This window comes from Carcharodon carcharias, chromosome 1 (genome assembly GCF_017639515.1).
Source record: "Carcharodon carcharias isolate sCarCar2 chromosome 1, sCarCar2.pri, whole genome shotgun sequence".
NCBI lineage: Eukaryota > Metazoa > Chordata > Chondrichthyes > Lamniformes > Lamnidae > Carcharodon > Carcharodon carcharias.
This window is the reverse complement of record NC_054467.1, coordinates 198,694,276-198,707,492: the sequence shown is the minus strand read 5'-3', so window position 1 is coordinate 198,707,492 and position 13,217 is coordinate 198,694,276. Positions and strand designations below refer to the sequence as shown.

The 13,217-nt window shown below is 42.3% G+C and overlaps 1 protein-coding gene across 1 annotated transcript in view; it reads left to right on the top strand.

The window, feature by feature from the left end:
• The window catches only part of LOC121275774 (protein FAM221B-like), a 37,672-nt gene extending 27,396 nt beyond the window's left edge, over positions 1–10,276 (top strand). The window contains exons 6-7 of the mRNA XM_041183385.1: positions 5,790–5,909; positions 10,092–10,276. Of these exons, the coding sequence (XP_041039319.1) occupies positions 5,790–5,909; positions 10,092–10,276 (305 nt within the window). The remainder of the gene's footprint in view (positions 1–5,789; positions 5,910–10,091) is intronic.
• The last annotated feature ends 2,941 nt before the right edge of the window (positions 10,277–13,217 follow it).

Here is a 13,217-nt window from a genome sequence, read left to right as displayed (position 1 = left end):
TGCTTTCTCCTGGATGGTGTCAGGCTCCTTGAGTGTTGTTGGAGCTGCACTCATCCAGGCAAGTGGAGAGTATTCCATCACACTCCTGACTTGTGCCTTGTAGATGGTGGACAGGCTTTGGGGAGTCAGGAGGTGAGTTACTTGCCTCAGAATTCCCAGCCACTGACCTGCTGTTGTAGCCACAGTATTTATATGACTAGTCCCATTCAGTTTCTGGTCAACCCCCAAGATGTTGATAGTGGGGGATTCAGTGATGATAATGTCATTGAATGTCAAGGGGCAGTGGTTGGATTCTCTCTTGTTGGAGTTGGTCATTCCCTGGCACTTGTGTGGCATAAATGGAACTTGCCACTTATCTGGTCCAAGCCTGCATGTTGTACAGGTCATGCTGCATATGGACACGGACTGCTTCAATTTCTGAGGAGTCATAAACAGTATTGACCATTGTGCAATCATCAGTGAACATCCCCACTCCTGACCTTGTGATGGAGGGAAGGTCACTGATGAAGCAGCTGAAGATGGTTGGGTCTAGGACAGCAGGCTGAAGAACTTCTGCAGCAATGTCCTGGGACTGAGATGATTGACCTCCAACAACCACAACCATCTTCCTTTGCGCTAGGTATGACTCCAACCAGGGGAAAGTTTTCCCCCTGATTCCCATTGACTCCAGTTTTGCTAGGCCTCCTTGATACCACATTTGGTCAAATGCAGCCTTGATATCAAGGGCAGTCGCCTTCACCTCACCTCTGGAGTTCAGCTTTTTTGTCCATGTTTGGATCATTGCTGTAATGAGACCAGGAGTGAGTGGCTCTGCAGGAATCCAAACTGAGCAGCAGAGCAGATTATTTCTGATTAAGTGCCACTTGATAGCATTGTTGATGACAGCTTCCTTCGCTTTGCTGATGACCAAGAGTAGACTGATGGGGCGGTAATTGGCCGGGTTGGATTTGTTCTGTTTTTTGTGGACAGGACATACCTGGGCAATTTTCCATGTTGTCGGCTAGATGCCAGTGTTGTGGCTGTACTGAAACAGCTTGGCTCGGGGCACAGCTAGTTCTGGAACACAAGACTTCAGTACTATTGCTGGAATGAAGTCAGGGCCCATAGCCTTTGCAGTATCCAGTGCCTTCAGCAGTTACTTGCTATCACACAGAGTGAATCAAGTTGGCTGAAGACTGGCATCTGTGATGCTGGGGACCCCAGGAGGAGGCCAAGGTGGATCATCTACTCAGCACCTCTGGTTGAAGATGGTTTCCAAACCTTCAGCCTTGTCTTTTCCACTGTGTGCTGGGCTTCCCATCATTGATGATGGGAATACTTGTGGATAAAAACAAAAAACTGTGGAAAATGGAAATCCAAAACAAAAACAGAATTACCTGGAAAAACTCAGCAGGTCTGACAGCATCGGCGGAGAAGAAAAGAGTTGATGTTTCGAGTCCTCATTCTGTGGAAGGGTCATGAGGACTCGAAACGTCAACTCTTTTCTTCTCCGCCGATGCTGCCAGACCTGCTGAGTTTCTCCAGGTAATTCTGTTTTTGTTTTGGAATATTTGTGGAGCCTTCTCCAGTGGGCTGTTTAATTGTCCACCAGCATACATGACTGGATTTGACAGGACTTAGAATTAATGTGGCAGAGCTTACATCTGATCCAAAAACTGAAAACACTGGAAAAATTCAGCAAGTCTAGCAGCACCTGTGGAGAGAGAAACAGAGTTAACATTTTGAGTCCATATAACTCTTCTTCAGAGCTGAAGAGAAGTGGAAATGTGATGAAATTTATACTGTTTAAGGGGGATGGGGCAAGGGGAGCTGGATAGAAGGCCAGCGATAGATGGGGACAAAGGAGGGATTGACAAATATGTCATGAACTAAAGGACAAAGGGAGTGTTAATGGTAGTGGTTAGTGCTAAAAAAAGGTGCTGATAATGGCATAAAGGTAAGAAAGCAGAATGTGATCATATCAGAACAAGGGTAGCACTGTGTGAAAGAACAACATGGAACAAGTAACAGATGGGGTGGGGGGAGTGGGTGGAAGGAGGGGCCGGTGGTGGGCAGAAAAAAGGATAGAAAATGTGATAGAGGGGGGATAAAACAAGGAATAAAACCACAGATAAATGAATAAAAATAAAAAAATAGAAAAAAGGGGATTAAAAAAAGAGGTGAGGATGGAGGAGAGAGTTGATGGTCTGAAGTTGTTGAACTCAATGTTAAGTTCAGAAGGCTGTAAAATACTCAATCAGAAGATGAGGTGCTGTTCCTCCAGTTTGCGTTGGGCTTCACTAGAACATTGCAGCAGGCCAAGGATGGACATGTGGGCATGAGAGCAGGGTGGTGTGTTGAAATAGCAAGCGCCAGGGAGGTCTGGGTCATGCTTGTGGACAGACTGGAGGTGTTCCGCAAAGCGGTTACCCAGCCTGTGTTTGGTCTCCCTGACGTAGAGGAGACCACATTGGGAGCAGTGAATGCAGTAGATAAATTGAAGGAGGTGCAAATGAAGCGCTGTTTCACCTGAAAGGAGTGTTTGGGCCCTTGGACAGTGAGGAGGGAGGATGTAAAAGGGCAGGTGTTGCATCTTCTGTGATTACATTGGAAAGTGCTGTGGGAAGGGGATGAGGTGTTGGGGGTGATGGAGGAGTGGCCATCAGGGTGACCAAGCACAGACTGGGTGACCGCTTTGCAGATCACCTGCGGTCTGTCTGCAAGCATGACCCAGACCTTCCGGCCAGTTGCCATTGCAACACACCACCCTGCTCTCATGCCCACATGTCCATCCTTGGCCTGCTGTAATGTTCCAGTGAAGCCCAGCAGAGCTGGAGGAACAGCACCTCATCTTCTGATTAGGCACTTTACAGCCTTCTGGAATTAACTTTGAGTTCAACAACTTCAGACCATGAACCTTTACCTCCATCCTCACCCCCTTTTTAAATCGCCTTTTTTCTACATTCATTTTTATTTTATATCCATTTTTATTTTTATTCATTTATCTGTGGATTTATCCCCTTTTTATCTCCCCTTCCATCCCATTTTCTATCCCTCCTTTCCCCACCACCACCCCCTCCCCCCACCCCATCTGTTACTGCTCCATGTTGTTCTTTTACATAATGCTATCCTTGTTCTGCTATTACCACATTCTGCTTTATTACCTTTACGCCACCATCAGCACCCTTTTTAGCCCTAACCACTACTATTAACACTCCCTTTGTCCTTTAGTTCATGACATCTTTGTCAACCCCTCCTTTGTCTCTATTGCTGGCCTTCTATCTAGCTCCCTTTGCACCCACCACCACACCCCCTTTTAAACAGTATAAATTTCATCACATTTCCACTTCTCTTCAGCTCTGAAGAAGGGTGATACGGACTCGAAATGTTAATTCTGTTTCTCTCTCCACAAATGCTGCTAGACCTGCTGAGCTTTTCCAGCATTTTCTGTTTTTGTTTCAGATTCCCAGCATCTGCACTATTTTGCTTTTATCTTAGATCTGATCCATTGCTTGTGGAATCGCTTCGCTGTGTCTATCACTTGCTGCTTATGTTGTTTAGCATACAAGTCGTCCTGTGTTGTAGCTTCACCAGGTTGACACCTCATTTTTAGGTATGCCTCGTGCTGCTCCTGGCATGTCTTCCTGCACTCTTCACTGAACCAGGGTTTACCCCCTGGCTTGATGGTAATGGTAGAGTGGGGGATATGCCAGGTCATCATGTTACAGATTGTGTTCAAGTACAATTCTGCTGCTTCTGATGGCCCACAGCGCCTCATGGATGCCCAGTCTTGAGCTGCTAGATCTGTTCCAAGTCTACCCCATTTAGTGTTACACACAATAAGAGGTTGTGGTGGAATAATTAATCCAGGCTGGTCATTTGGTTTAAGCTGGTTTATTTTCAAGACAACGCTTCAGTGCTACTGACTTCCAAATAGCTTCCACAGAAAGTGTTCCAGCTATTTATTCTTTTTATTTTATTTAGTTGGGATAATCAATGCCCATCACCGTTTAACTAGCAATTGGTTTTAACAAGGCGATTGCCATATTAACATTTACCACAGTGGTAGTGCCACACAACATGATGGAGGGTATCCTCAATGTGAAGACTGGACTTTCTCTCCACAATGACTGTGCAGTGGTCACTCCTACTGATACTGTCATGGACAGATGCATCCGCGGCAGGCAGGTTGGGGAGTTCAGGAGGTGAATTACCCATCGTAGGATCGCAGGATTCTTAGCCTCTGACCTGCTCTTGTAGCTTCAGTATTTATATGACTAGTCCAATTCAGTTTCTGGTCAATGGTAACCCCAGGATGTTGATAGGGGGGACTCAGCAATGGTAATGTCATTGAATGTCAAGGGGAGATGGTTAGATTCTCTGGTAATCAGTAGGAGGTTTCCTTACCCACATTTGACCTGATGCCATGAGACTCCATGGGGTCCAGAGTCAATGTTGAGGATTCCTAGGGCTAGTAGGACCATTGTGCCGCCACCTATGGCGGGTCTGTCCTGTTGGTGGGACAGGGCATACACAGGGATGATGATGGTGGTGTCTGGGACATTGACTCCAATGGGTTCAGTGCTGCTGTGTTTTTTATAATTCACTAAACCTACAGAGCGGAGTATAGATATCAGAGGAAATTGCAGCTCAGCATTCTTCATGCGTACTTCTCCCTGGATTTGCACAATTCTTAGTTATTCTATAGTTATTAATTTTAGTGCAGATAGGTACTCTTCTCCCATGATCTCTGCATTTCTGTAGACTTTCATCAACCTCTTCTTTTCTTTCTAACACTTTATCTATCTTCTCTCCGTCACATGCTCACTGAATGTCGTCTCAGCAAAATTCTTGCTTTTTTCTTCCACTGCGGTATCTTAGTTGCTCATCTATCATCATGTATCTTTTCTCTCACTTGGTATTGTTTCCCATTTCGTTCCTCAGATTTTTCAATTGTAGAATGGACCACCCGTCAGTCTCAGGGATGAGGTTTCATGAGTGATTTACAAATCTCAGAATATTTCAAAATAAAAGTTATGGACATGTCCCAACTCATGTGACAGTGTCACATGACAGGACATGGCAGCAAAATTTTTTCTCATCTTTATTTAATGTTTCAAACCTGAGCTGATCTCCCTGAGGCAACACTTTGCCTCAGGGAGATCTGTGCGCTCTTTCATGCACTTTCAGCTCAGGGAATCCCTCCCCCCACACAGGGAGCGTACACTTCCTGGCGGACGTCACGCTGGGTGGGACTTAATTGGCCCGACCACGTAAAATGGTGGCACACCCCTGACCGGGGGCACTGATGAGGAAGCTGCCCACTCCCGCACATCCCTCCTGATGGGGAGAAAATATTGCCCCCCATTTTTGATCTTTTTTCTCCACCACTGTCCCCACCCCACACCCCATCCCCACAAGGGCCATCTGTCACTTGTTCATGTTGTTCTCTTCAGAGTGCTTGCCCTTGTCCTGCTATTATTACATTCTGCTTTCTATCCCTAATGCCAATATTAGTACCTTCTTTAGCCAGTACCACTACCATTAACACCCCCTTTGTCCTTTTGTTCATGACATCACTGTCAATCTCTCCTTTGCTCCCACCTATCGCTGGCCTTCTATCCAGCTTCACCTGCTCCAACACTGCCCCCCCCAAACAGTATAAATTACATCACATTTTTTACTTTTCTTTAGCTCTGAAGAAGAGTCATATGGGCTTAAACATTAACTCTGTTTTTCACTCCAAGAATATGGTAGTGTTGAGTTAAACTTGATTAATATTATTTTAAATCTCTATGCTTTTTAAACAGGTTGCTCTTGCCAAGGTTTTGATTCCAATTTCCTCTGTGCAGCCTGTGATAAACATTGGGAACAACATCATACATTCTTTGAAACAGAAGCATATAGAAAAGAAAATGGGCTCCCATATGGTAAGAAGATGACATGAAAGTTGCCCTTATTTGTTCATGTTTTCTGATACTACAGAGTATCAGTTTCAATTGACTGAAGACTGTTCCATCTGAGAAGACATGCAATAACGTAAATGGAAACATGAATCAGTGTAGAACTAAAAAGAAAACAATGTTCAAATTTGTAAGATAAATGTTCATTTTTCTCGAAACTCCAGAGTGACAAAATTAAAGTTTTCGAGATACCATAGATCACGGTGTATAAGTCGACATTTGCAGCCTCCAAAAATCCTTACAAAAGCAGGGGTTGACTTAAATGACAAGTATAAAATGTGAACTGCTTGCATGGGTGTGTGTGGTGCCATTTTGAAATGAAGCACAGTTTATTGAATTAATTAATTATACGAAGGTACTTTTAACCATAATCGAAATGCATTAAATCCATCAAATTCATTGGGGAAAATTTTCCACCTGTCAGGGGTGAAGTGCAGGAGCGGGCGCGGGCAGGCGCGCCTCCAATCGGTGTGCGTCGCCATTTTAGGTAGGTGGGCCAATTAAGGCCCGTCCAGCGTGATGCACTCCTGATAGCGCTGAGCTATGCGGGCTGAGGGAGCGGGATTCCCTGAGTGGTTCCCTGTGCTCTTTTGTGCATGCGTGCAAAAGAGCGCAGAAATCTCCCTGAGGCAGCTCTGTTTTAAACATCTAACTAAAGGAATTAAAAACTTTTAAAACATGTCCCCTCATGTGACAGTGTCATATGAGTTGGGACATGGTCAATGGATTTTTAAGTAATTTTTATTGAATTTATAAACACTCTATGAAACCTCATTCCGCCCATGGATGAGGTTTCGTGAAAAACGCGAAGGCCGCTTGGGCTATTCACCAACCTACCAACCTTAAGGTTGGATGAGCAGCTCATTTAACTGTTTAAATTAGATTTTAACAGGCCTTAGTAGGCCTTTGACAGTTTGGTGGGTGCGCAGCTGACTCGGCTGTGCACCTGCTGAACTGAAAATCTAAATGATGCATGGTGACGTCGGGAGGCCCGCCGAACATCACCGCGCGACATTTTACACGTCAGCAAGCAGGCCCTGCAATTGCCCTTGAGAAGGTGGTGGTGAGCTGCCTTCTTAAACTGCTGCAGTCCATGTGGTGTAGGTACATCCACAGTGCTATTTGAAAAGTAAAACATGCATTTCTGGGGTGAAAAATTGAGGCCGACTAATGCAAGTATAGTATTTTGTAGCTGAGTACACACAAAAGCGCAATTTTTGGTGCTGAAAAAATGGGGTTGTCTTACATGCTGGATCAACTTACAAGCCATGATCAATGGTAATTTAGAGGAATGACTAACTTGACTGAGGCAAATTGTTCGCAGAGGCCAAGGATTGCTTACTAGTGCTTAAGTTAAACATTAATAACCAAAAAGGAAAGTTAGGAAGAAAATGACATATCTCTGGAAGGCCAATGACAGATTCAAGAGTTGGCTAGATATGCTTTTGGAGACAGTGAGGAGTATGGGAAGGTAACGTTGAGATCCGTCAAAAAGAAATGATAATTTTCTGCTTTAAAAATGAAGTTTTCTTCTGTCTTTATGAAACAAATGTTCTGTTTTATTAAAATACATATTTGTAGGCCAAGACTTTCTTTGCCTCACATGCTCCCAGCATCAGCTAGAAGCCATTTCTCACAAACCATTTGACCAATTAAGCCTGCACAGGATAACATAGAAAAATTCCAAAAGCTGGCAAACATCTTCAGAAAGGCTGGCACAGCTCAAAAAATAACCTGACAACTGGAAAAAAAGTGATTAGCACACAGCAAAGCCCATAAATAGTAACAAGATATTGACCAGATAATCTGTTTTAGTGATTTTGTTTGAGAGGTAAATATCAGCCAAGACACATGGGAGAATCCCCCTGATTACTCTTCTTGCAGCTTGTCCTGCTCTGCATGGCCTCTACTAATTCTCCAAGTCATGCTTCATGTCTAAAGGAAGCCCAACTAGACCATCCATGTCTGGCAGAAGCCTTGGAGTCAGCAAAAAATGCTTCATCACCTGCTACACCACTCCCTGTAGACTTTTGCAAAATGAAACAACTATGGAAAGAACCAAATACTTGTAAAACTGTACCAACAGGTATAAGAAATCAGCTAGCAACTAACCTGTAAGCAGTTGATGATCCTTTCAAATATCATTGGTAAGGGAAATCCTTCTTGCTGCTTAATGCGTCATCTGCTGGTTGAGTTTCAGACAAGGCAGTGGCTGGAATGCAGAACTACAAAATGGCAGCACTGGTCAATTCTGCTTTAGACATTGATTGATGTCATGATCTAGCTACTCTGCATACTTCTGGTGGACATTAGCTGTGTGTGTATTAATACCTTTATCAATATGGTGTCAACCACGATTCACTGCAGAGGTGTCCGCACACATAGCGGATGCCATTTTTGTCCCCGACCATTGTCTGTACTACCCAAACAACAGAAGGTATTAAGCCCAAGTTCATGACCTTGGTATCTGAGTAAGAATCCTTCAAGTTTTTTTTTAATTGGATGTGGGAATCATTGGCAAGGGCAACATTTGTTGCCTTTCTCTTAAGTGCCCTTGAGAAGATAGTAGCTATCCACCAAACTACAATCACTACAGTCCCAAACTATTCCCACACTGCTGTTAGGTAGAGTTTTGACCCAGCAATAATAATGCAGGGATTTGACTTAGTGGTGTTGAAGGAATGGCAATGTATTTCCAGGTCAGGTTTACGTGTGACTTGAAGTGTAACTTGCAGCTGGTGGTGTTCCCATGCGCTTGCTGCCTTTATTATCCCAGGTGATAGAGGTTGTAGATTTGAGAGGAGCTATCAAAGAAACCTTGCACATATTAGAGGGAGCATTGACTGTCACCAGACAAGCACATGTGTGTGTATCTCAAGGAACTTCAATTCAGCATTGCTGAGCTGAGACTGGATGAGTTCTTACCTCTACTGGTCTACTTGGAAGACCATTCCAGTATGAGCCACTCTTTGACAGAACTATTGCTTCCTGGGACCAGTCCTGAATTTGCCTTATTCCACAGTACAGCTGGTCTTGCTGTCCTGTTCCATATTAAAATATTTTTCAGGATTAACTTTTTCTATTTCACTTATATACAGTAGGTGAAATTACCTTGCATTGAAACTGCAGGAAAACATTGTGGTTGAATGGGTGATCACCACCAGTAGTGGAATGGGAGGAGTGAGGTGCAGAGATTTCTCCTGGCCCCTCACTCCACAACACTCCTGCCCACTGTAATTCTCTGTCCAATTTCCTCCACATCACTACCTCCCTCCATTCCAAAAAACCATCTCAAAATGCTGTTCTTCAGCTGTGCTTTAATTTCTCTAACGCTAGGTTTCCATTTCCCCTCCATTTACTGCATGCTTGGTGTTCACCAGCTCCCTTTCACCCATATTGTAAACCATTCAACGAGGTTTTTCTGCAGTTTCAATGCAAGGTAATTTCACTTACTGTATGTAAGTGAAATAGAAAAAGTTAATTCTGAAAACTTTTAATTTAGACCAGGGCAGCAAGACCAACTGTAATCTGGTATAAGGCAAATTCAGGGCTGGTCCCAGGAAACAATAGTTCAGTCAAAGAGTGGCTCAGACTACAATGGTCTTCCAAGTAGGCCAGTAAAGGTAAGATCTCATCCAGTGGCTAAATGTTATTCCTTTCTATGGCCTAGTAATTATGCTGCAGGATATTGAACAATGGAGCAGACTTGAAGGGCCAAATGGTCTACTCCTGCTCTTATTTCTTATATTCTTCTGTAGTGTTCGTACATTGCCACACCACACTATAATTGCAAAAGTCATATATTTTCCCCTGATGTTTTGTTCCCTGCTGCATTAAGTGAGAGCTACTTATAACATCAGTCACAAGGGTAACAGTTTGTTTTAATGATAAATTTGGTGTAATTTTATGGTCCATGCTGTCAAGAGGACACCGTGCCTATCAGTACTACAAGTTGGAAATGTGGATGCCAAAAGCCTGCAACTTTCCAACCATTAAAATGAACAATCAGAAGCACTTGGTTATTAGGCACACAAATTTCCGGTTTACGCTGCCAGTATGCGAGACTTCCCACTGCAGGTACAGACTCGTAAAATTACCCCTAATATGTTTGTGTCTCCTAATTTTATTTTATTATTGGAATGGTTACAGGTGAAGCTTACTTGCCCTTTGCAGAAATGCCCAACTTACGAAATGCAGTCTTGTCGGGGAATGAAGAGGACAATACCGCATACCAAGCCATTACTAGCGGTACTGGAACCTATACTCGTCTAGGACCTCCTTCCAGCTCAGCCAGGCCTACTTTACCAGCAGACAGCAAACCAAGACAGTTTTGAGCAAACCGTAATTAGCATTTACAGATATCACTGTCTGAATAAAATTCACATCATCATTTTTGTCTGGTTTTGTCTAAGATCCATAGTGTCCATAATCTAGTTTTTTTTTTAAAAAAACTGATAGCAAAGTATGAGAATGAGCATGACAGATATTTGAAATGCTGGTACCAAATTAGAAACTGAAAAGCAGACTGATCATTCTACTGAAAAATGTATAGTTGCAAAGTACCAGTGAGCAGAGACACATTGTTGAATGTGATGTCAGTTCACAAGATAACAGCAGATAAGGATGGCTATTTAACCAAACTTATTTTATCCATCTAGAAAGATTCTAATACCCACCCATTGTAGCATCCAACTGTTTCTTAAATGGTTCCAGGGTTTTTGTTTACACTGCCTGATATAAAGTACTATTCCATGTATTGATTAGTATTTGTGGAGAGAAGAATTTCCTGACGTCAATCCAAAATTTACCTTTTACTAGTTTGAACCTGTGTCCTCTTGTCCATTTCACACAATTTTATTTAAAGTAATGTGTTGGTTGGTTCCTGTATATCTGACAACTCATTCTTCTCACTGAAACCTCAAGCAACAAAATAGCACCTGAGGAAGGCTGGTTTACTTCTTATTACTAACTTGGTAAAGGCTTTTAAACTACTTTCCTTGCACAGGCTCTGAGTGTCTCATGCAATGCTAAACAAAAGATCACCAAGTGAGCTAGCTGTCACTTAACCAACTGTCTCATATGACTCAGTGAAAAATTGAGTGAGATAGGTGAACAATTTGGTTTACTAAGAAGAACATTATGGGAATTAAGCAATTATTATCAGGTAAATACCATTCAGATCAAGAAAAAAAAATCCTATTATTAAGGCTTCATCTGACAATTTTTCATTTGTAAATGGCTTGATTACAATTTTGACCATTTATTTTCTTGGTCGCAACTTCTAAGATGTTTCAGGGTCTTCAAACCAAACAGCTCAGTAATCCAACTATTAGCCTGATATGGAGTGTACACGCTGTCCTTTTGGAGTCCAGAAAGCTTAGGTGCTGGTTGGCTGGGCCAAAGCTGGCTCAACTCCAACTAATAACCCAATTCATCCTAAAATTGCTTATCAGAGAACCCAAGATCTCTTCAATTCAAAAGACCAAACTCTTTTGTACAGGCTAAACTACTCTCTAGATGTATTTACAAATAAACTGATTCAATTACTTCCTTACTCAGCACACCTTCTTCATGATTGCTGGTGGCATGCCGCTTCTGAGAACTAAAATAGCCTTCTAACGTTGGTGAGGTTGTAAAACATAGAAATGCAGGCATAATACAAAACAGAACAACACTTGTCTGAGAAAATGGAAAGCGGTCTACTCTTTTCAACCACCAGGCATTCTGTACTGAAAATAAAAATCAGTACAGCAAATGCTACTCGTAGCTTTTCTTGGTTTCTTGGATTAGAGCAGTTCTTCGATGAATCAGATGAACCCTCTTTATCCTTAGCACCCTGAATGCAGTGCAGAGAGTGATTTTCAAGAAAAGGGGGTTGAAATCTTTGGGTACCAGCAGCAATCTGGGCACAGGTTTTCCCTTGAAGTTGTGCCAATTTTCTGAAGTGAAGTTATGGTTTAAGTTTCCATTGATACTCATTTGCATAATCACAAATGTGATCAGGCAGCATTTTTAAATGTAATTGTTTATTGTTTTCACCGGCATTAAAAAAACTCCTTGATATATTTAAGCATAGTAACCTTGTGTAATTTATTAATGTAGCTAAAATTGAGTTTATCACAAAAGGTGATCATTTTAATGAAAATATCTAGAAAACTACCTGTCGGCAACCTGGTTTTAAATAAGTGAAATAACTTTAAAAGATTATATGGAACCAGTTATTGGTTTCAATGATGTACACTAGTCTCTCTCTCTCTCTCTCCGCCCCCCACACACACACCTTAAACCAGCTTATATTTCAACTCTTTCTTGGACTCGAACTCAAGTTCTGTCGAAGGGTCACGAGGACTCGAAACGTCAACTCTTTTCTTCTCCGCTGATGCTGCCAGTCCTGCTGAGTTTTTCCAGGTAATTCTGTTTTTGTTTTTGTTTTTTATATATATATATGTACACTAGTCTGTTCTTTTGAGAGGTTTTAAAAGATACCTAACAGTGCAGAAAAATTGCTTAATTTGAAGAACCTCTTTAAAGGGTTGCAAATGAATGCAATTCAAGGAATCCCACCAGTTTCATTAATTTTATTGGAGGACATGGTGGTTTTGTGATGGGGGGGCAATCTGCATAGGCAATGCTTTTTTAAACCAGCATAGAAGATCATGGAAAATTGATTTGCACTGGACATAACTTGGGCTTGAAATTCTGTAATCTTTCTCTCTGCTCCGGTTTCAGGTGAATTGAGCATCCAGTGGAAATTGTATCCCGAGATATTGCATATGTAATATGTGGGATCACAAACCCACACAGAGTTTGATATAGACAGTAACACAAAATTAAAGATTGGCTTTCAGATTTGGGACATCTATCTCTCCGATCTTCTTTGATGTCTTCCTCAGTAATTTCTGTGAAGACTTAACTCATCTTAATAGAACTGCGGTGTTGCTTGTAATAGTTTCATTTTTTTCCCTAAGACTTTCAGTCAGACTCAGTATCCATCTCCTCCACTGCTGATGTATTATTGTGGCTGCAGTATGTACTATCTACAGGAGGAACCGCAGATACTGAGATTCCTCCAACAGTATCTCCCCATCCCATAACGCCTACTACCAAGAGGGACAAGGGTAGCAATTTCACAGGAACCCCATCACCTCAAGTCACACACCATCCTAACTTCGACATTTATAAACATTCCTTCATTGACACTGGATCAAAATTCAGGAATTTTCCCCACCTCGCAAAATTGTGTGAGAAATATGAAACAAGGACTGTAGCGGTTCA